Here is a 22,702-nt window from a genome sequence, read left to right on the forward strand (position 1 = left end):
TATATATATATATATATATATATATATATATATATATATATATGAGAATGGTCATTTAATTTTCTCTTTTGATTAAGCTAAATTTATTAGTCACAGATCCATTAACAATTAGAAATATTAATCTGAAAACATGGAAATTAAATGAATTGATTATGAGAATACCCATGCGTTTTTATGTCAAGTACAACTTGTTTTGGTGATTATCTAATCATCTGATAATATATTTTCATCATATACTTTCTATTTAAATTTTCTATATATATCTTTTTGCATAAAGATTTATTATGTTGATAAATTAATTATTTAAATTATATCAGCTTTTTTACTTATACACATTAATCTTAATAAGTTCTAAAATTCATGTCTACTCCAATTAAAGTTATGTATAAATAAAGGAACTGACTTATTTTATGTAGTTAACTTATTTACGAACTAGACGCTTGAAATAAATAACTTAATACTTATCGCGCATATGTCAATACACAAAACGCCTAGTGTTCATAGGAATACTGGGGCATATAGGGTGTGTTTGGTATGAAGGAAAATGTTTTCCATGGAAAATGTTATCCTAGAAAATGTTTTCCTGGAAAATAAGTAGATTTTGGACTTATTTTCTCATGTTTGGTTGGTGAGTAGAAAATATTTTTCGGAAATGATTTTTAGTGTTTAATTTATGAATAAAAAATATTTTTGAGGAACATCTTTTATTTTTACTAGAGTAGAAAATAATTTATGAAATTGAAAATATTTTTAAAAAACAATTTTTTTTGGGTGGGGTGGTGGGAGTGGGGGTAGTGAGGGGAGGCAGGAGGAGGGGATAGGAGTGAAAAAATAAAAAATTGAAGTTGATAGTATTTTTGAAAAGCAAAATGAATTTTTTTGGGGGAGAAAGGGGGGCTAGGGGGGAGGGTGGTCAGGGATCGGATGAAAAAATAAAATTTTGAAATTGAAAATATTTTAATTTTTTTAGAAATTGATGTTTTTCCCCAAAAAAAAATGTAATTTGAAATTGGAGAAGATCTTTGGAAAATGTTTTCTTTAATTTTTGAAGGGAAGTCATTTTCCTTAATTTTGAGGAAAATGAGTTAATTTAGAAAACATATTCCAAAACTTTTGCCCCAACCAAACATGAGAAAATTGGAAAACATTTTCGAGAAAATGTTTTCCTTCGTACCAAACACACTCATAATCTCATTCTTTTTCCTAATTACTTCGTCGCACAATGACATTCCAACAGAGTATTTTTACCGTTACTGTTCATTCCAACCTCTATGCAATTTCACCGCACCACTAGGAATTCCCTTTAGCCCTATCAAACTCTAGTTTGGTAGTTAATTAAGTCTTGAAATTCGAGGCGGACTTTAAAAACACGTATCATCATATGTTCACGTGCTTAAAATTATTTATACTTTGACTATCTAAAATTAAATTAACTGATAAATTTAAGGTGTTATCGATACATTCCGTCCGTCTCATTTGTTTGATATGATATATTCAATTAGATATGATAAAATTTACAGCCGACGAAGTTAGCTGAAGATGTTAACCTGGCCATAGGCACATGGTTGTGGCAGGATAATGTTGGTGGTTGAATATTGTCCAAGATCTTATAGTAATCTTCAATTCAAGAAATGATAATGTTGTAAAAATAACCATAAAACCATACTATATAAATAAATTGACATATTGTGAAAAAAAAAAACAGAACAACGTGATAGTAGGCAATTGGGAATATAAGACATTGAAGATCTGGTACTGAAAAAGCAATCCCATGTGGAACTCAGTGCATCCTTAATTTATTTGTCTTTTCATTCAAAGGGGTTTTGGCAGCTCCTTAGTGGTCGGTTGATACACAATAATTCGAAAATGTTTAATGAGAAGAACATGCAATTAGTCATGATGAATGGACAATGAAGCAAGGTTGTAACATGCATGTGTACCATGTAAGTAATTTATCTTTTTAATTTGTATGGTATGGGGTGTAGGGTCATGATTTTCGTTTAATGTAACTCAACTTATTATTTTATGTTTGAATTATGTATCTTTAGCCATCAGATAAAGAGGACAGAGGCAAGGGAGATTCGAGAGAGAGAGGTAAGGCCAAACAGAGAAATGTAATTATAGCTAAAAGTAAGTTGTGAATGATAACTAATACAAACTATAGATATATTAACCAATTAACTAATATATATATTTGTTTAACCGTGAAAGTTGCTTTGTACCGTGAAATGTGTATAAGAAAGTGTCTTGTTTTACAACCTAGCAAGAAAGTTCATTTGTGTCCTATACAATCTGCTACGCCAATTTGCAATTTACGTATGCTACTAAACAAAATACTACTTTTTAAATTGAATAAGTGAAAAAAGAAAAAATATTTAATGACTATTCTCGATAATAATCTATTTCTCATCGTGTATTTTCCAATTCATTAAAAAAATATTTATTTTTCTAATAGTAATACTTTTACGTTACCAATAATTGTACTTGTAAAAACTTCCAATACATACCCATCAAGAGACGGACACACACACACACATGCTAATCTTTAGATCTTTGATGATTGCAATAGGACAATGATTCACTATTATTTTATTGTCATTATTTTAGCATTCTATCATGTTCCTTTGAGTCTTTAAATACAAATATTCTATAAAGTTCCAGTCACAACTTCATCCAAAACTTTTCTTTTATTTACTGTCTGCAATTTCTCTCTGCAAAAGTCTATCACAAATTTAGTCTTAAAAGTTGCACAAGCCTAATTTTCTCTGCAGGTAATAGCACATATTTATTTTTTTTAGTGTCCCAAGTTTGTTCGTCTTTTGTTAAGTTATACGTCTTATCCAACATTTATGGTAAACTAAACGTTCTCTTGACTTGTGAACTATCAATGTCTCATCCCATGAGCTGTTTTTTAGGGATATTAATGATTTTTTAAAATCGACTTAATTGATCGAATCATACTACAGATTGACTTATTTTTAAAATTTACAAGATTGTATTACATTCAAAATCTTTTAAAAAGTATTGAGTAAGATACGTTATTGTTTTACACATTCAAAATAGTTAAGAACTACTAGAAAAAATGAGAACCCAAGCTAGGCTCAAAGGGAGAAAGATTGTCAAAGAGACCACTCATCTCATTAATATCCGACGTGAGACTTTTTCATCGTTTTAACAACAAAAGAGAAGAGAAGGAACGGATGTTGAACATTCCAACGTCAGGTCCCAACATAAAGTTCTCGTATGAAAGATACAAAGTACCATAAATAGTTGAGTAGTTATTTATTTACCCCTCAAAAAGAATACCTGCAGAGAGACAGTTCTAATTGCACTCTATTGTCTATAGTCTAGACTATATTGTATAACGCTGCAAACTCGAATCATTGGACAAAATGATTAGCAATATTATTCTCTAAGCCCTTGCACGCTTAGAGTGTACATCGTGAAATCCTCGAGATCAATTGACAACATCAAGGACCAACTTACGAGATTTCAGGACAGACCATCTCAAACGACGGTAGTAAGCTGCTTGGAGAAGTGCGAGAGATAAAACAAATATCCATTTGAAACCCATCTGTAGAAATTCAAATATGTCAAGAGTCGGGAATATATTATGGCGTAAATTATGGGGTGATCGACTGACATTCAACATGCATGCAAATCAGCTACTCAGAATGTGATAGTAGAACACTAAACTTGGTGTTATGTGGGATTCTCTCAACAAGTTCGATTCTTTCAGGATTCAGCAAGACAGAAGCATATATATAGAGACACTTTTGGAAGAACTTTAATTTGAAAAGACGGTGCCCACAAACTAATAAACAAAACACAGATTGATATATATGCAGGGAATGGAGGAAGGTGAAGTTGCAACTTACCAGCTTTCTCTCTTCCATCTCTGGCTCAGCAGCCCATGACAAGAATGAGACAACATCTTTTCCCATCTGTCGGTGTAAACATTATAACTTCCACGGAAACGGTTCAAAACATAAAGCAGATATAAGGGGGTAAAGGGAAAGATACATTACCTGTGCCTCGGTTGCAGGGATGCCGTCCTCATACTCAACGGCTCCATCATTAAGCATTTTAGGCATTGCTATAGCTCCACCAGGGAAGTAAGGATTATAGTGAAGTCCTTCTCGAATCTATAATGATAGTTGACCAGAAAAATGAGTTCTACTGAAATGAAGAATTATTGACAAACTGGTATCAAAAGACAGAGGGAATGCTTATTCTTCTACTTCTTCGTACTATTGAATAAGACAAGGCTTTTCCCAGTCACAAAGCATGGTCAACCAACTAAACTGGAATTGGACAGTACCAATATCTCCTAGCAACATCTTCAGATGCATACTATCGTTTTCTTTTTTGGCTGACAAGGGAAATCCGCAGCCGACCCTTTGGGTGCGCACAGGGTAAAACCCCCGCTCCTATGCAATAACTTGCAGGCCACATAGGAGAGGTAACCCGCACTAGGCAAGCCCGGTGCGTCGAGCTCGACCCAGAAGACAAACCTCTTGCTTTCGCTGGCAAGGGTTTCGAACTTGAGACCTCCAACATGAAAGCCCCAAGCCCAAACCACTGGGCCACCCCAAAGGGTGCACACTATCTTTTTTTCATACATAACTGTTTGTATCTACTAGTTCTTCTATTCAAACAAAAATAGAAACAGTCATAAAGCAAAAGTAGCTTGAGACAGGAATTACCGAAACACCAGCAGGAGGGTCGCGGTAGCCAGTTAGAAGAGCAAAAACATAGTTTTGACCATTATGACGAGCCTGAAAAGTGGAATAGATCAGGCAACGAAGATCTCATATGTTTGTCAAACTTTAGAAGATAACCAGTACCTTAGTAATTAGACTTAGATCAGGAGGATAGGCTCCTCCATTAGCAAACCTTGCAGCTGCTTCATTTGCATAAGGCTGAGGGAAACGATCACTCAGCTTCCCAGGACGGGTAAACATCTCACCTTCGTCATTAGGCCCATCAACCACCTCAATTTCTGCTGCCATGGCCTTGGTCTCTTCCTCGGTGTATGCAACCCCAACAAGATCACGATATGAGATTAGAGACATTGAGTGGCATGACGCACAAACTTGTTGGTAAACCTGGTGACCTCGACGGATCCTGTATTAAATAAAGATGGAGGCACACAAGCTAATTGGTTTTTGCATCTTCTTTGAAACCTAGTGTAAATATAGCGTTTGAAAAGCAAAAAATTGATATCCCTTCTCTAGACGGTAAGTGACACAAAAATAAGGCTACTCAGTACGAACACCAACTACACCTATACCCATCAAGATAGACGGGAAAATACTGTAAGAACACAGGCTAATTACTTGTCTGTGGACAAATATTTCCATATGATATATAATAACTAAGAGAAAAAACTTAATGAACCAGAACTCTACCAATAAAAAGAGGATACAAACTAAGAAACTTTAACGATATGTAGCCGCACATAAGTACTTACGAAGCATGGTCATAAGAACTGAGGATGCCTTCGTGAGGCCAGGGATAGCTGGGACACTCTAGTCCATGCTCTGCCTCATCAGAATAAGCAATTGTTGCAAAGCTAAGGAGCCCAGACACTCCAGCACCAATGGCTGCAAGTGCTTTGAAAGAATTTGAGCCAGCAGATCCAAGTCCATCCAGCCCATGCTTCAAAATAAATAATAGAAATAGTTTGACCAGCTGAAAATTATTCTATGTGATTTAATAAGGCATTCAATGCAAATGTTAATGATTCACCAGAACACCACTATAGCTTCCAATCACAACTTAAGCAAAGAATTGTTCAACGAAATGAAAATCAAATGAACAAAAGTTACTGTGAAATATTTTATCCATCTCGTGATCTAAAAGCAAGAGTTTCATCTCTTTGGTGGTGTTATATCATAAATAAGCCTTCATTTTTTTCGTTTGCTACAGTAAGCACAACCAGTTTCAAAAAATGCATGGAATTGATATCCTTGTAGATGAGCAATTGCTCACTTGAAAGATACTATTGTTGCAATATATGACATAAAGTATATATTGGCACAGTCAAAAGCAAATTCAAGTATATGACGCAATTATATGGTACATCACACTATCTAAAACCCCACCAGTTTAAATTAGAAAAAAAATTATGAGAGGTTCAGTTATATGACACTTCTCAGGAAAATGCAGATACATTGGAATACCATAAATGCAAAGGAGGCTTCAATGAGACCTCCAAGTATCTCCTGTTTTGCATCTTTATTCTTCATTGTTGAAATAAAGAAGTGTAGTTGGAGAGACAACTACTGCCATCCTCCCCAACATTCAGTGCTGTGGCATAGTTGTTGTTGTTATTGTGTTGGAATTAAAGAATCCTAATTCGCAATACAAGTCATATTAATATATGGGAGGGGAAATGAGGCCAATGCTAGCCTTCTTCCATTCTTGTGATAGATCCACCTAAAAGAAAGAAAAGAACAATGTTTGTGTTTGGTTGATTCCTACATGTAGTGTGTCTTCTCCTTTGCTGTCTATTAGAGCTAGTAGAGTAGTATTGACCTATAATACATAACCTTTAGCTAACTATTAGAATTGAGAATTGGAACATATCATTTAATCGAGGATACATGACAGAAGAAATTGTTCTATTTCCAAACTTCACCTTATGAGAACTTTTCTCGAATGATTCATTTTTTCTCCTCATATGACTGAGAAATACAATGTCATATGGTAATGAATGTTGGGTTGCTAAAGTCCAACATTTCCACAAGATAGTATTGTAGAGATGTGGAAGCTAACATGGATGTATGGTCATACAAAATTAGACCAAATTAAAAATAATTATATTAATCAAAAGGTGGAAGTAGCACACATTGAGGATAACAAGTGAGAAAGCCACTTGAGATGGTGTGGACATGGCCTAGATTGACCTATAGAGGCAGCGGTTATTACTTATTAGGCATGAAACGTGCTTACTAGGACTAATATAACTTGGAAAGTTGTCTTAAAAGACCTTCAAATCTTTGACATCAATGTGAACTTAGCTAAAGATAGGGCATAATGGAAGAAAAAGATTCATATAGGTGATATCTACTTGTGAGAATGAGTTCCTGACTTGTTGTTGTCATTATTATCATTACTTATTTTCCACTTTTGTTTTAGGAAAAGTGATCAAATTTGCCCCTTTACAATGTGAAAAGATCAGTTTTACCTACGTTATATTATCCGTACCCCCTTTATCTATATGATTCAAGTATACCCTCCTCCGTTATGATTGTCCAAGGTGGACACACAATACCATGTGACACTGACATTTTGATGAGGTAGACATCACGTGGCATGCCACCTCAACTCCCCAACCCATTTTACCCCTCCCTCAACAAGATAATCCTCTATATTCTTTACCATTTTTGAAATGAAAGCAAGGGCTATTCAGTGAAAATTGATACCAAGATGAAGTATTCTCACCTCAAATACACTAATAAACTATTAGAATGTTTTGCAGTCTTTGGACTACAAAATGATAAAGGAATTGTTTGTAGTAGAATGGACAAAATGATCCCAATCAATTGATTTTATGTTCTAAGAAAAGAAGCATTTCATTATATGACTTTCTGGCTTTGGTAAAGGCAAAGCAATCAGGTTATTTTGACCTGGAATTAAGCCCTTGCACAGCATGATCATCTGGTGGATTCATATGCTAAAAAAAAAAGAGACAGAGAATGAAGGAAAACAAAGCCAAGTCTACTCTAGAACAAACTTTCTTGGAAGCTAATTTACACCTGTTTAAAGTTTTATATGAACACTTGTGAACAACTCTATTTCATTACCAGGTCCAAATAGTAAAACTAAAAAGAGACTATTGAAGGAAATGCTCCTCTGCAAAAACACATTAGATTGTTCAGTAGCCTCTTAATTTGGAAAAAACACATCACATTGCAAGGTTAGAAAAGCATGATGGATGGTATAAGCTACACATTTACCAACTCGTCCTATCTTTAGCACGAAGTTTTTAGTTCTTGTCAATTGAGAAGCACTTACAATTTTAATCATAACCAAGGAGATGTTGTACTGTATGTAGCATTAATTTTAGTACGACTATCTAAATTCAAATAAGAATTGGAGCCGATTCCATTGCTCCTATGGGACCTGCTTTATGCTGAAGCAATTTTTGTCCTTCCATTTCAAACTCTTTTATAGCACTCTTTCCATTTGCTGATGCCACAAAATGGATAACATTCCATTTATATTCGATTTCACAACTTTCAATTATTCAAATTCAATTAGCTATTCAGTTTTTAACTCTAATTATATGTTTTACATATCTAGTGTTTAAATTAACTTTCTCAACTATCAAATAATATTCTCCTCCGCTATCGCTAATGTAATATAAAATCAAATTAACATTTTAAACTACGAGTCCAGTCAAACATTGTCACATAAAATAGAAAAGAGAAGATATCACATGTGTCTGATTTTTAAGCGAAATAACTTGAGATGACCCAAAGTTTCAAATCAAACAAACAGAGCTTTATAGTTCATCAATAGAACAAAGACACAACAAATCACTCATGCAATTTAACTCTGCCAACAATGCAATAAAAATATCCTAAAAATTGATACCTTCAGTGCATCATTTCTACTGTAAAGCTTCGAGTCATTCCTCTGGGCAGCTCCTCTCGTAATAAACCGATTGATTCTTCCAAATCCTGAATTTAGCAAAGAAAAAACCTTCTAATATAACACATGAATGAAAGGAAATGCTAATGAATTCGACACCGATGCTGAGATTTAAGCTCATACCATCAAATCCTATTCTGATCTTCTTCCCTAAACCTGCAAAAGTGAAAACATTTAGCTCATGTTTGCATCGGCATCAATGAAATCCAAATCGAGATTAGAATTTCCAGAAAATATTACTCATGATCCACAGAGAGGATGTTGCGCCGGTGAGTAGTGGATGGCAGAAGAACGTAGCGTGCGTCCGCGATGACTGAACTGTTCGAGACGATTTTGTTCGTGTGCGCGAGAAGAGGGTCGTCTAGTTCATGGCCTTTGAGAAATGAAGGGCCAGAAATTGATCCACTCTTCAAGTCGGGTCGCCAATTTTCGGGTCAAATTCGATTTTCGCATAATTCGTGTAATTTTATTATTAAAAAAGTTATATACATTTTAAAAAATTATTTAATTACGATTCTATATAATAACCATTTTTCTAAAAGACATAGGTAAAATCGACGTGTCAATAAAGAAAAAAATCATTAGTTATTTATCACGCAAAAAATATGAGGATATTTTCTAAAAAAACTAGAAAAATTAATATTTATTCATTTATTTTTTATTTGTACAAAAACTAACGAATATACATCGATTTCTAAAATACAATATTATAAATAAAGAACATAAATATTAATAAAAAAATAAAAATCAGCATTGTGTATTTGAATGATACATTTTTTAAAAAATGGAATTAAATTAATTAAAATGAAAGAAAGTTAAGAGGTAGAATATATGTCAAAATGAAAATTGAGGACAAGTCAAAGGAGCTGTCTATGTATTTGACCAATTTTATTAATGGAAAAATTATTTTACTCATCATAAACCATTTATATAGTCAAATGAGCAATTTTTTTTCCTAAACACCAAATCTTTCCAAGCCCTCAATTATTTCTACATTCCAAAGTTTTAAGTAAATCAAGCCATCCTTAATAAGATATATATTGAATTAATTACCTTATACCAAGATCTTATTAGAATTCTGAGATACTATCAGTGAACCATTTATTATATTTCCTTATTAAGATAATATTTTTTTTAATTACAAAGTACAAATGGGACATACATATTAATCAACAAATATATATAAATGGACCAATTCACCTCAATACTCTTATAAACAAAATATAGGGAGCCATATTTCTGCTAGAATTAGAGGAAATTATTATTGATTAGTGGTGCATATGGAAGATTACTGGTTATGTTATCTTATTATATTTTGGTTTGTTTTGTTAATTGTTCAGAAAGTGGTGATTAATCTTTATTTTAGACCAAGGAGAATTCAAAATCATTTTTTGAAGCAAGGGATTAGGGGTCCTAAATATAATTTTTTGTTGGGAAATCTTAAAGAAATTGCTGATTTACAACTTCCTTCTTCTCAGCACTTCTCTTTATCCCATGACATTGTTCCTAGAGTCTTTTCTTTCTACCATCATTGGAAGAATATATATGGTACTAATCACTAGCTACTTACTCTAAATTTTCTTTTGATTATATGGTATATGCTTAATAATTTTACATTCTTGTGTCACTATTTAATTTGGATCTGATTGAGCTGGCTAAGAACAATAGCTAGGTTATGCATAAGGGGTGTTTAGCGTTTAATTGCAAATTAAATCTTAGCGTAGCCTAGTTTATATAACATAAAATCTAATCGCATCACTTCTATACATACCTATTTTCTGTCTATTATATAATGGCTTGCGCTTGAATTTAAATTTATATTTGTAGTAAATTGAGTTTTAGAATATGCATTGACTATGTGTGCGAATAATTCTAGCATGATCAGATGATTGTAGCTAGATAACTATAGTATATCATACGAGTTGATGCAAGACAGATTATCTGCTACAACATATAAAAATTGATGATATGACGATATGTATATATAAAACTTAAATGTTTAACATAAACATAATTGTGAATATAACCTAGAATAACATGTTATAAGATTGATGGTGTAGTAACTTAAATCCTACAAAGCAAGCTCTAATATTATTTATTGGGCACAGGTGCAACATTTGTTGTGTGGTTTGGGGCAACAGTTCGTGTGTCCATCTCAGATCCAACGCTTATTAGGGATATGTTGCTTGTAAAATCGGACAACTTTGAGAAAATTGAAACTCCTCCATCCGCCAAGAACCTCGAAGGAGACGGTTTGCCCAATCTCAGAGGAGAAAAATGGGCACACCATAGAAAGATATTAACTCAAATATTTTACTCACAAAATCTCAAGGCAAGTAGTTATGTTTGGACTATCTTTCTTCTCGAAATAAGTTTAACTTGTTTACGCTGACTGACGTATAATTATTTTTTAAAAAAAAAATTAAACAGCTGATGATTCCTATGATGGGGAAGAGCATGAAGGATATGTTGAACAAATGGTCATCAAAAATGTGCAAGGATGGCAAGGTGGAAATAGAAGTTTCAAAATGGTTTTTGAGCTTGTCTGAAGAGGTGGTTACACATACGGTGTTTGGAAGCAGCTATGAAGATGGAAAAGCCATCTTCGAGTTGCAAGCACAACTATTGGCTTATGCCACTAATGCTTTTCATCAACTTTTCATTCCCGCATTTAGGTACATACTCTTCCATCCTGAAATTAAGACAAGAACTTTGGCCTACTTATAAGACTTGCACAATCATTTTACTTTGATCCGAGCTAGTTTCTAATGTGTAAGTTAGGCCTAATGGCTTTTTTTAAAAAAAATAGGTATTAGAGTCAGACTCGATCCAATATGGGCCCTTATAAATTGAAGAATATCCTTTCTAGGCAAGAGGAGGTGTGTTACGATCACATTTTTACCATTATTCCAAAACTTATAACTAATTGTAAACTTAGTCCACCACACAAACATCATATTCGATCATGACTCTAATCCGAACCACTCAACCCCCTTGTGCATCTTTTCATAGGCAGGATGGTAACGTTATCCAACAAGCTAAGGTGAATAAAATAATAAATCCACATCTATAAAGGACGAGAATCCCTTTGCCTTAGATATACGGACAACATTAAATTTAAATATGTAGTCAATTTCAAAACATTTCCAAAGGTGTTACTCCTATTTCTTTATATTTTGACAGGTTCTTGCCTACTAAGAAGAACATAATTTCTTGGAAATTGGACAAAGACGTTAGAAATTCATTGATGAAGCTAATTGAACATAGGAAAAAGAGTTTAGAGTTTGATCAATCGGAGCTGGAAGGTCCAAAGGATATGTTGGAAGTAATGATCAAAGCTAGTAGTAATAATAATTCAAATAGTACTGCTGTCAAAGTTGATGACATTGTAGAAGAATGCAAAACCATGTTCTTAGCTGGCAAATATACAACCTCAAATTTGCTGACATGGACAACCATTCTACTAGCCATGAATCCACACTGGCAACAACTTGCACGTGATGAGGTTTTCAACGTCTGTGGAGCACGTGACACCCCATCTAAGGACGATATCGCAAAACTTAAAATAGTAAGTACATTAATTAATTCAACCCTAAAGTTATATGAGTTCGTATTAGATGTTCACTTATAATTATTCATATGGTTCGATTTTTGTAATGTCAGGTTGGTATGATCCTGAACGAATCCCTCCGGCTCTATCCACCTCTTGCTGCAATACTCCGACGTGCCAAAATCGACACGAAATTGGGGAACTTGAATTTGCCTAAAGGGACAGAGCTACTTATTCCAACTATAGGAATCCATCATGATGCAGAACTATGGGGAGACGATGTGAATGAATTTAATCCTGGAAGATTTGCGCGCGGCGTCGCTCAAGCAGCGAAAAGCCCCATAGCCTTCATGCCTTTCGGCTTAGGCGTTCGCCACTGCATTGGACAAAATTTAGCTATCATACAAGCTAAATTAGCCATAGCTATGATGTTGATGCGTTTCTCGTTTCAACTTGCTCCAACTTACCAACATGCTCCTACTATTCATATATTTCTATCTCCACAATATGGAGCTCCAATCATTTTCAAGAAATTGTAGTCTAATATGTTAGTACTTATGAACAAATTCTTGTTCTATCCATGGATTATTTTCTTTATGATCATGTATGTTTTGTTGTCGGATAAATGTTGATGATGCCCTTGATTAAATTTAGTGAGACTTGTTATTAGGTCAATCATTAGAAATGAGAATAAAGGTCTTTGATAATAAATTGAGTCTAAATTGCCTAGTTGTTTGAATTATTTGATTATGAATGGAGGAATGAATATATTTAAGTTGTTAATTATTGTGATTTGAATTATTTATTTTATTTTAATACATTTCTCTCACTTAAATTTTTTAGTTTGTTTAGAAAATTTTAGCATTCAACTTTAATTGAATTTTATAGTTTTCGGGAAGCAATATTCAGAAATTGTTTTTACTTTTTAAGTTCAAATAACTAACTGAAAACATAAAAACAAACTTTGATTCGTAATTATGGTCAAATACAACTTTAATTTTTTTTTATATACTTTAATGATATTAATATATATATTATTTTTCAGGTCTCAGTTTATGCAGCATTAATAAATTTTTTTTAGAGTCAATTGATTTTTTTATGTATTTTAATTTTTTAAAGAATTGTTAACTATTGTAGTTTTTAATATTTTTATGTTATTTTCAAATAGTATATATCGTCTAACTCATTTTGTGGTATCATTAAATTTTAAAAATCAATCGAATTTTTTACATAACTTTTTAATATTAAATTGTTAATTGTTATAATTTATAGACGTAAAAAGACTTATTTTTTCAATATTAGGTTATTCTTTTTCACACTAAACTTACAAATAATGGGCCCCTTTTTGCAGTTGGGAACCAAAAAAGAAAGGGCTTCTATGTCTGGTACTAAGGAAGTGCAACTATGAAAAAAATAGAAATGGTTATAAACATTTCGACCCGAAAAAAGTTATTTAAAATAAGAAAAATTATATATAATGACAAACTAATTAATAAATCAAACTAAATGTTATAATTATATTTTGATTTAATTGTGTTGTGTAGCAAATTGTTTATCATTCACCTCTCTGTCTCAAACTCTCGCTCGCCACTCTCCTTCTTTCGCTCCATTTCTTGCTCGTTCCTTCTCACTTTTATATAAATACAAGTGTAAAAAATGTGTTTGTATTTGTATAAAGCGATAAAAACTGTATATATACATATATTTTCGTTCCCCTTTCTCCTCTCTCCCAGATCTCGCTCGTCAATCTCGCCTTTATCGCTTATACAAATGGAAACAAAATGTATGGATTGTGTTTCTATTTGTATAAAGCAAGAGAAAATTATTTATACACATGTAAATATATATATCTTCGTCCTATACACTTAAAATTATACAATATAAATATTCCCTTGTCCATTTTTCTTTTGTGTTTCTCTCTTCCTCGTTTTATATATACACAAATTATACAATTAATTTGTATACAACTGCTTTCTTTTATATATGTATAGCGAAATATACAATTGGTTTCTTTGTATATATATAGCGAATTACACATATTTATGTTTGTTATGGAACACAATTATGCAAACTTTAGTATATCATATAAATATAAATTTTGTATTTGTTATATGTGAAAATTGTTCTTTAAAATATTGAAATAGTGAATAAATTCTGGTGCTGAACTTAATAGCAATTTAAGTTAAAATTAACATTTCACAAAAGAGGTATCCACGCTCGTGAGAAATTGTCGCACGAGCGAGTCAACCCATGGGCTTCGGGCCTGTGATCTCTCATTTTCCACTCCCAAAATTCTCTTTCAAAAAAAACATCAACAACGGAGAAGAGAGAGCAACACTAATAAAGGAACTATTGATCTCATCCACACCTGAGATCGAATCGGAACCCTAACTCCTTGAAGAAAATCATGTGGAGAAGACTTTCTTCCCCGGTTCGGACTCTAAGCCCACTCCGATCTACCGCAAAATCCAATCGCCTTTCCGCCGCCGCCACCCTATCTTCTTCTCCGGCGACTTTTCGACCTACGGTTCCTTTCATATCCCGCCACTTCAGTACTGCTTCTGGTAACACTAATTTCATCAGATCTTACTCATTTTTTCGCACACGCACGTATTTTTTATATTTATATAGACAAATTTATATATAAACATGTATATATATTTGGTTAGTTTTTGTTGTGAATGGATTGTGAAGAGAATGAAAATTATTGTTGTGTGGAACAGCGAATGTTGTTAAGAAAGTAGAGGATGTAATGCCAATTGCTACTGGTCATGAGCGCGAAGAGCTTGAAGCTGAGATTCAAGTGAGTGAGCTTCATCCTTTAGGAATTTGATGTTATATGTTTGTCTGTGGTTGTACTTACAGTTGTAATTCAAATATATTGATTTAGGTGTAGTTGTGACTAACTGATACTTTATATGTGTAATTTTTTGTTTGCTTAGGGAAAGGATCTTCTCGCCATTAACTTTCCTGAGGGTCCTTTCGGCACAAAGGTCAGTGTGGTTATTAGTTCTTGTTTTTGTTACATTTGTTGTCTGTTAATGAAGTACTTTTATCTTATCTGATGCGTGTTGTTTTGTAAGATAGAATCAGTAGTTTGCACTTGTAATGATGGGTACCTCTCGCTATCATGGATAACGTACATGGCTCAACAAACTATTGATGGCATGGGCATTTTAAAACCAAACTATTAACTGTGGGCATTTGTGTTCAATTTTGCATAGTTCAAGGATATTTTTGACCATTTTCTGTACTTATTATGAACATGAACAAGATAAAAGAAATCTATTTAATTGAAGTGCAATGTTGCTTACTTCTTCTTCATATATGTCTATTGCTGTGGAATATTGAGTAGTCAATGCTATCTCCTTGTATGAATCATGTTCGATGCTAGCTGTTAGATGACATGTGAGCTCTAGTTGCTAGTGTTCTTATCATTCAAATATTGCCCCTAGTTCATGTGCTTATGTTCCTTTCCCAATGTTCTTTCACATTCTACTAAGCTGGAGTACAAATCTTTTCAATTTCTGTAATTAGCTTGTACATGGAAACAAAAAAATGATCCTTTTGGATGGGTATCTTCTGTCAACACTTGTACGTGGAAATAAAGCATGGTCAAGCTTAGATGGGTTGTAACTAGTCTTTTTTTTTTTTTGAAAAAAGTGTTTGTTTGGATAAGGCATAATCTTGCACCAACAAAAAGACATGTACATGTGTGAATAAGTGCACATGCATGAGTGTAGAATTATGCGGCATTCATTTTCTTTGGTGTGAGTAGCTGAAACTAGTCGCAACAGATTCTCAGATTTGTCACAAAGGAACTTCATTTTGTCTGAGTATGCGTACTTCGACCTGATCTTTCAAAATTCACCAGAACGCTGATAGCCTGATACCATACTGGAGGCTCTAGAACTTCTACAGTATACATGAGGCTCTAATTATCTGCCAAATCTACTTTTTCTTCTGTTTTTCGCTCTCTGATCTTCACTTTTCAAACCTTTCAGAGAAGTGGATCATTCGAAACTTGTCAAACTTTGACCCTACTCATGTAGTCATGTCAAGCTCATCCCTGATCCGATCCTCTCAGCACGTAGGTCTCCAATGTCCAATTTGTTGCGACTAATGTTTCGCCTTGACTTGTGTTTTACATTTTAAAACACTCAAATGTAATTATTCTATGACTGTCGGTGGTGAGATCTGCTAATATAAAACATATTGTGTGCTTTTGAGTCTACAGAAAAATTTAATTTCGACGTGGACTGCTGTTGCTTTTTATGTATGATTCAGGATAAAGAATTATTTATTGATAAAGAATTATTAATCGTCAAAAAACAAAAGATTATGTGAGGACATTCTTTAGATTGATATAAGCTACTACAGCAATAAGTTTATCTTTCCAATTAGATGTATGGTAACATGATAAAGTATTTTGAATATATTACAAATGTAGGAAGCACCAGCTGTTGTTGAATCCTACTACGACAAAAGAATTGTAGGATGTCCAGGAGATGAAGGCGGTAAGTTTTCTTTACAGAGTCAGATACAAAATGTCTCTATTACTGATTTTTTCCTTTAGGAAGTTCACTTAATTTTCTCTGTCATTTTCTACTTTAACAGAAGACGAACATGATGTTGTTTGGTTCTGGCTAGAAAAGGGCAAGCCACATGAATGCCCAGTATGCGCACAGCATTTTGTGGTAAGTACTGAATTTCTGTATTCTTGGGTCATATCATCATGTTCTAGGCTGTTAGGAATTTTTAGAGATTTGAAAGGCAGTGGTGGAGCCAGGGGTTTCAAGATTTGAAGAAGCCAAAGGGGGTTCAACATCTGCTGTAAATATATAAAAAATAATTTTAACCATGTATAAACAATGTAGTTTTCCAATGAAGGGGGTTATTGGGCCCTTACTAGCTCCCCCTTGGTGAAAGGCCACGCCACTCCTTAATCAGGGGAAATTTCAGATTCTTCTATGGGTGACTTCCCTCTTCTTTCTTTTTTTTTTCCAATTTTTGAGAGCGGAATCTGGGCTGTAAATCATCTAATTCTAGCCATCAATTGTTACCCATGTGAACCTTAATTTCTTAAGCTTTTACTCATAATGAAGCTCATACTGGGAATGATTTTAATTCTATGCAACAGTTGAAGGTGGTTGGCCCTGGAGGACCTCCTGATGGACACGACGATGATGATCATCATCACTGATAGCACTTGCAACTTTTCTGCCGGAATAAATCTGGTTCAGATGATGGGAGATTTTCTAACTCTACAAACACAGGATAAAAAAGGTTCTGTGAATTTGTTTGCTTTTAGTGCATCGATTGTTCTTACAGCTGCTGTGGCAGCGGTGAAGTTGAATACTTTTGCTTTTAGATTTTACATAGATGTGGCATGTTCTGTTAGAATTACAAACCCCGTTTCTCCAAATGCAGAGCTCAATAATCAATAGCCACATATTTGATTTTCTTGCAAGTGTTCCTTTTTGTTTTGTTGAAGAGCTCATGTTGGCACAACTTGTACTTGAACAAAATGATGTTTCATCATATTATTAAATTGCTGCAACATTCTTTCGTAACTCACTTCCTTTATACATAGGTAATACTTTGTCGCGGTCAGTTACACACTAAGGTTGTATGGTTGAAAGATATTTCAGTTTACTAATGTTCCAAGTTATCTGATCAAATTTGTGAATTTAACCTATAATTGGTCATGTGAATTTAACAGTATATCTTGTACTTTTGCTAAGAAATTCACTTAAATAATCTTTATCTCGAACCCAGTAAGCTATAGAATTTAGTATTTTTATGAAATCGAACATTGAGGATATGTGTTACCATGATGGCAGCCCAAGTTAAGCTTCCAGGAGGCTCAAACCTGGAATAACGGACATCTATCGAATTCCGCAATAAAGGCAAAAAGGAAATAAAGTGAATCATATTATCAAAGATGGCATGGAAAAAAGTTGGAACAGGTGAGACAATAGAAATATTTCCTTTTCTGGTACAAAAAATGAATATTTCCCTCAGTTAAAACATGCATTTTTTTTTAATTATTTACATAACTCTGGACACGCAATTATTTTATATTCCGGTTCGAAATTTAAAGAAGAATTGAAAGGCAATACTCTATGATACATGAACATTCGTGACTCAGTAACGAGGATTGATTATCTGACAGTAGCTAAGCCAAAAATTTTACTTTTTTAAAATATGAAAAGTAAATATACGAAAAAATTACAAAAAATTAACGTATACTGTAAATAATATAATTTTTCGAAGAGGAATCTAACCACTGGCTCCAATCTGTTACCTTGTAAGGGTTAGAGTAACTAAGAAAAGGAAGGTACTTTAGTGTTGATGGGAATAAAAATGGAATTCATTTCTCATCATAAAAACAAAGAAATTTTACCAATTATGGACAAATACCAAAGAATATATATAGCTAGCTGTTTTTATACATGTGCTTCTTTTCATTTCTTTTCTTTTGGGATAAAAACAGTGAAAGAGCAGAAAATTAGAATTAGATCCAGAGTTTTGTGAATGAGTATAAAATATTGTATATTCGAAAACTACTTCAAATGATTATCCAGAGTTTTGTCACATTAAATTAACTAAAATACGTGTGAATGTACAAACATAACTCGTTTAAACTTTTGAACTTGAGTTATTCGAATTAGATTGTGATGCGTTTCTTCACTTATAATTATAATTTGTTTTCTTCAAACAAATTATATACATATTGACTGATACGATTGAATTTTATTGAGCTATGTGAAATTGTGAAGTTTTAGTCTAAGCCCAAAGTAGGACGACTTTATATACACTCTATTTGTTCCTATTATACAACAAAATAAAATAAAATTTTAAAAACACAAAGTTGTGCTTCATTGTAAGATTTCAGAGGACTAGAAGGTAGAGTAGGGTCATGAACAATCAAAAAGGGAGGACTCATGCGTTGATAGTCATCAAGAACTAGATGAGGATGATTCATGCATTTGTAGTGTGATCGCAAAGATATATATCAAAAATATCTTCAGCGGCTATCAATTAACGACAATAGCTTAGTCGTCATTAAATATATATTTTTAGGGTCAATTAGCATTTTTTATATATGTCTCTGAAGGCTTTAGTGACATTATATTCAATGACAATTAACTAACGCTATCAATAAAAGCTTTAACACTTTTTATTAATATATATTTATTATCGCTAAAAGTGATTTCACATGGTGATTCAGATCATATATAAACCAATTAATCACATGGCTAAATAGTTCTCTATCCATTTGTTTTAATTTATAAAGATCTTGTCTTTTATACCATAAAGTATTTATATAAAAAAGAAGTTATTAATAATAGAACCTACTATATATATGCATAAAATGGGGCCTAAAAGTTTGGATTCCAAAGCTTTTGTTTGAGAAGAGGGTGATTCATGCATTAGTAGGAGTCATCAAGAACTAAAGTGGATGTTTCATGCATTGATAAACTCACTTTACCAACAAATCAGCAAAATTAATGGGAAGAGGGGGTTAGGTTATATTATGGAATAATATTATTATCGTGGCAAGTGCCAACCTTCTTTGTTTTTTCTCCTTTTTATTATTCTTTTCTCTTTAAACAAAACAAAGAAAAAAAGACAAAGGTGTGTTTGATAGGGAGGAAAATGTTTTTTTAGGAAAATAAGTCGATTACTCATTTATTTTCTCTTGTTTGCAAAGTAAGCAAGATATATTATTGCAACAATAATTATACACACTATAGCAAAAATAATTTTTAGTGACAATAAATATAGATATTAATAAAGAGTATTAAAGTCTTACTAATATTTTTAAGTGTCATTAGAACCAATGTCATTAAAGGTTTTAAGAACATATACAAAGAGTGTTAATTGCCGTAAAAATTACATATTTAACAACAATTAAACTTTTACCATTAATTAATTACTAATAATGATCTTTTTTTTTTATGTAGTGAAGCAAATTTAAATGTTATAGATTATTGAATAGTTGTAACCTTGTAGGGTGGTGAAGCTGAGATGTGTTGGAGAGTGAAAAAGAAATAACTAATATAAAATGTCATTATATAACTTGTCATCATAAGAAAGTCATTTATTTTTAAAAAATCAACTGAAATAATCTCTACAAATTTTTATCAACCTATTATAAAAATAATATAAAATCTTTTCTTCAAAAATGTATTTCTACTACCAAACACGCCCATAAAGTTAAAAAATATATATAGAACAACTATTTACACACATTAACAGTGTTATAAAGTTATGTTGCATGCACTATTAATGTAGTTTGACCTGTCGTAACATTTTACTTATCATACTTTTAAGTTACTTTGCATTTATTATAAACAGACATATAATTACCTTCTTTTTTTTCTTAATATGATTTAATAGTTATATTAACTATGTATAAAAGTTAAACTCGAAAAGTATAATAAGATTCTGATCTTTTAGTTACAACCGTTGCAAATGTCATAGGGAATAAAGGTCACACAAGAAAAATGCAATCGTGTATATATATTAATAATCATGTAACATCATCAAATCTTCATTCTTAGTCAGAGAAATTGTGAATTTATAATAAGAGAATAGATTTACTTTTGATAGGAAGAAAACAATTTATTCTTTTAAAATAAAATTTTTCGACTCAAATCTAAATTAGTAATATCCAAAATTGAAATCGGACAATGAAGAACCAAAAAAACAAAAAACTATATACTAGTGGCAACAGCATATTTTGTCGTTGAGTTAAAAATTAACCCCACCAAAAACTTGATCTTGATTCTAATTGAGTATTAGTAGATATGATTATTAATTTATATTGTATTTAATTAATTATATTATAGTCCTGTAACATGGATGAATTTTAAGTGGGGTAATGGAGTTGACATTCAAAAGATTTCATTATAATTACTCTCCAAGAAAGACTTTCTTTTCAACGGAATAATTGTTATGTCCGCTAACTCAAAATCTTTTTGAGATCACTTGTACAACCTGACAATTACATTTATAGCGGAATCGAAATTTTTTTATTAGACAAATTTAAATATAAAATGTTAAATATTTATTTAGTTCTAATGATTTTGATATTCGACTAAACTTATTTATATTAGGTAATATTATCAATTAAGGCTAAAATAAATAGAAAAATTATCTAGTGTTTTTTTTTTTAATTTTCACTTGAATTCGAGCTTGGCTCTCAAGTGAATATACAAAGACATTTATTTTTATTCAAAAAATTTAAATTATACAAGATATTGAACAGACAAAAGAGTCAAGAAAATTGAACATTTATTAAATATACATATAAAAATTAACATTATGTATATATGTTTCACTATTCGACTCCTCTAGCTCTGCCCTTATTTTGATTTATATTAATTATTCTTTTCGATCCGTCAAAAGAAAATCATGTTATGATGATGATGTGTTTCAATATTACAAATTTAAATATAAACAAAAGCAGTTTTTGTTATAAAAAAAAAGAAAAAGAAACTATATTCAATCAAATATCATTATATACAATGAACATAATTGAGAAATGCCTAGTCATGTAGAGGTACAACATAGAACATTATTATATTGAACATGACCTGTCGAATCTATATTTGCACATATGCCAAATAAATAAATATTGACAACATATACACCAACGTACCTTGGTATAAGCTTCAACCAGGGTCCAGGGCTACAAAGCATTTTTTTTTTTATTTTAACTTGATTTTTTTTCTTATACTTCTTAAAATTTTTGTGCAAGCTAAGCATATATAGGTTCAACATCTGAATGATAATTCTCTAGTTTAAGTCAACAACTTCAATCATGCTCTATGTGATTTTGTTAGTCATTCAAATTCATCTAATTATGTACTTTTCTTAAGGTATTATCATCGATATGTTTCTATATTTTTGATATAAGAATATTGTAAAAACATATTGCAAAAAAATATCCTCGATATACCTTGTAATACTATCCCTTTTTTTTTGTTAAAGCCGTATAGTTTCTACAAGAAAACTTCACATCATCATGAGTACTAATATTATTATAAAATTACAAATTCTATGATTAAACGCTAACTTACGTCCACGATTCCATCATGCACAAAAAAAGATGGGCCCAGGGCCCATGTGGGACAAAACTAAGCGGCGCATAATGGGCCGAGGAATCCATCTCCTATATGGCCTTGCATTGCCTTACAGTGGGAACCCATATGGATTATTGTGTTATATTCTTCTTTTTTATAAAAAAAATAATATGTCACCTATAATAAAATTACAAGTAATTAAGTTGTTAAACAATTTCAACATCCTCGTTGAGAGTTATTATGACAAATATCTAGTTAATCAATAAAAATAGACTATAATATACTTAACTTCTTCTTTAATATGCTTATCTGCAACATCTAGAGCCCTCATGGGCAATTAGGAATACGAAGCTTTGATCTAATGGACAATTATTATTTTATTTCATCAAGCTTAGGG

The 22,702-nt window shown here is 32.3% G+C and overlaps 3 protein-coding genes across 3 annotated transcripts; 2 read left to right on the forward strand and 1 right to left on the reverse strand.

Moving 5' to 3' along the window:
- Positions 1-3,116: 3,116 nt before the first annotated feature.
- Positions 3,117-9,066, reverse strand: LOC107023559 (cytochrome c1-1, heme protein, mitochondrial). The gene is made up of 9 exons (XM_015224284.2): positions 8,902-9,066; positions 8,785-8,817; positions 8,605-8,690; positions 5,474-5,661; positions 4,848-5,127; positions 4,707-4,778; positions 4,029-4,145; positions 3,879-3,944; positions 3,117-3,574 (listed from the first exon to the last, which is right to left on the reverse strand). Exons 1-9 carry the CDS (start codon positions 8,903-8,905, stop codon positions 3,458-3,460), a joined length of 963 nt encoding a protein of 320 aa, XP_015079770.1. The 5' UTR covers positions 8,906-9,066; the 3' UTR covers positions 3,117-3,457.
- Positions 9,067-9,941: 875 nt separating this feature from the next.
- LOC107022976 (cytochrome P450 734A1-like) lies at positions 9,942-12,964 on the forward strand. Its single transcript, XM_015223532.2, has 5 exons — positions 9,942-10,209; positions 10,770-10,993; positions 11,092-11,336; positions 11,845-12,229; positions 12,325-12,964. The coding sequence occupies exons 1-5, from the start codon at positions 9,942-9,944 to the stop codon at positions 12,748-12,750; spliced, it is 1,548 nt and encodes a 515-aa protein (XP_015079018.1). The 3' UTR covers positions 12,751-12,964.
- A 1,481-nt stretch (positions 12,965-14,445) lies between these two features.
- Positions 14,446-17,784, forward strand: LOC107020994 (putative cytochrome c oxidase subunit 5b-like). Its single transcript, XM_015221557.1, has 6 exons — positions 14,446-14,775; positions 14,935-15,014; positions 15,154-15,204; positions 16,662-16,728; positions 16,829-16,908; positions 17,352-17,784. Exons 1-6 carry the CDS (start codon positions 14,619-14,621, stop codon positions 17,412-17,414), a joined length of 498 nt encoding a protein of 165 aa, XP_015077043.1. The 5' UTR covers positions 14,446-14,618; the 3' UTR covers positions 17,415-17,784.
- Positions 17,785-22,702: the final 4,918 nt, after the last annotated feature.

This window comes from Solanum pennellii, chromosome 6 (genome assembly GCF_001406875.1).
Source record: "Solanum pennellii chromosome 6, SPENNV200".
Lineage (NCBI taxonomy): Eukaryota > Viridiplantae > Streptophyta > Magnoliopsida > Solanales > Solanaceae > Solanum > Solanum pennellii.

Excerpts from the sequence above, each read along its gene's own strand:
- LOC107022976 (XM_015223532.2), top strand. The coding sequence starts at position 9,942 with ATGGAAGATTACTGGTTATGTTATCTTATTATATTTTGGTTTGTTTTG. Across the intron at positions 10,994-11,091 it reads TTTACTCACAAAATCTCAAG|CTGATGATTCCTATGATGGG; the intron begins GCAAGTAGTTAT and ends AAAATTAAACAG. Across the intron at positions 12,230-12,324 it reads ATATCGCAAAACTTAAAATA|GTTGGTATGATCCTGAACGA; the intron begins GTAAGTACATTA and ends TTGTAATGTCAG.
- LOC107023559 (XM_015224284.2), bottom strand. Across the intron at positions 8,691-8,784 it reads GATCAGAATAGGATTTGATG|GATTTGGAAGAATCAATCGG; the intron begins GTATGAGCTTAA and ends TGCTAAATTCAG. Across the intron at positions 4,779-4,847 it reads ATCTAAGTCTAATTACTAAG|GCTCGTCATAATGGTCAAAA; the intron begins GTACTGGTTATC and ends TCCACTTTTCAG.
- LOC107020994 (XM_015221557.1), top strand. The coding sequence starts at position 14,619 with ATGTGGAGAAGACTTTCTTCCCCGGTTCGGACTCTAAGCCCACTCCGA. Across the intron at positions 15,205-16,661 it reads AGGGTCCTTTCGGCACAAAG|GAAGCACCAGCTGTTGTTGA; the intron begins GTCAGTGTGGTT and ends TTACAAATGTAG. Across the intron at positions 16,729-16,828 it reads ATGTCCAGGAGATGAAGGCG|AAGACGAACATGATGTTGTT; the intron begins GTAAGTTTTCTT and ends CTACTTTAACAG.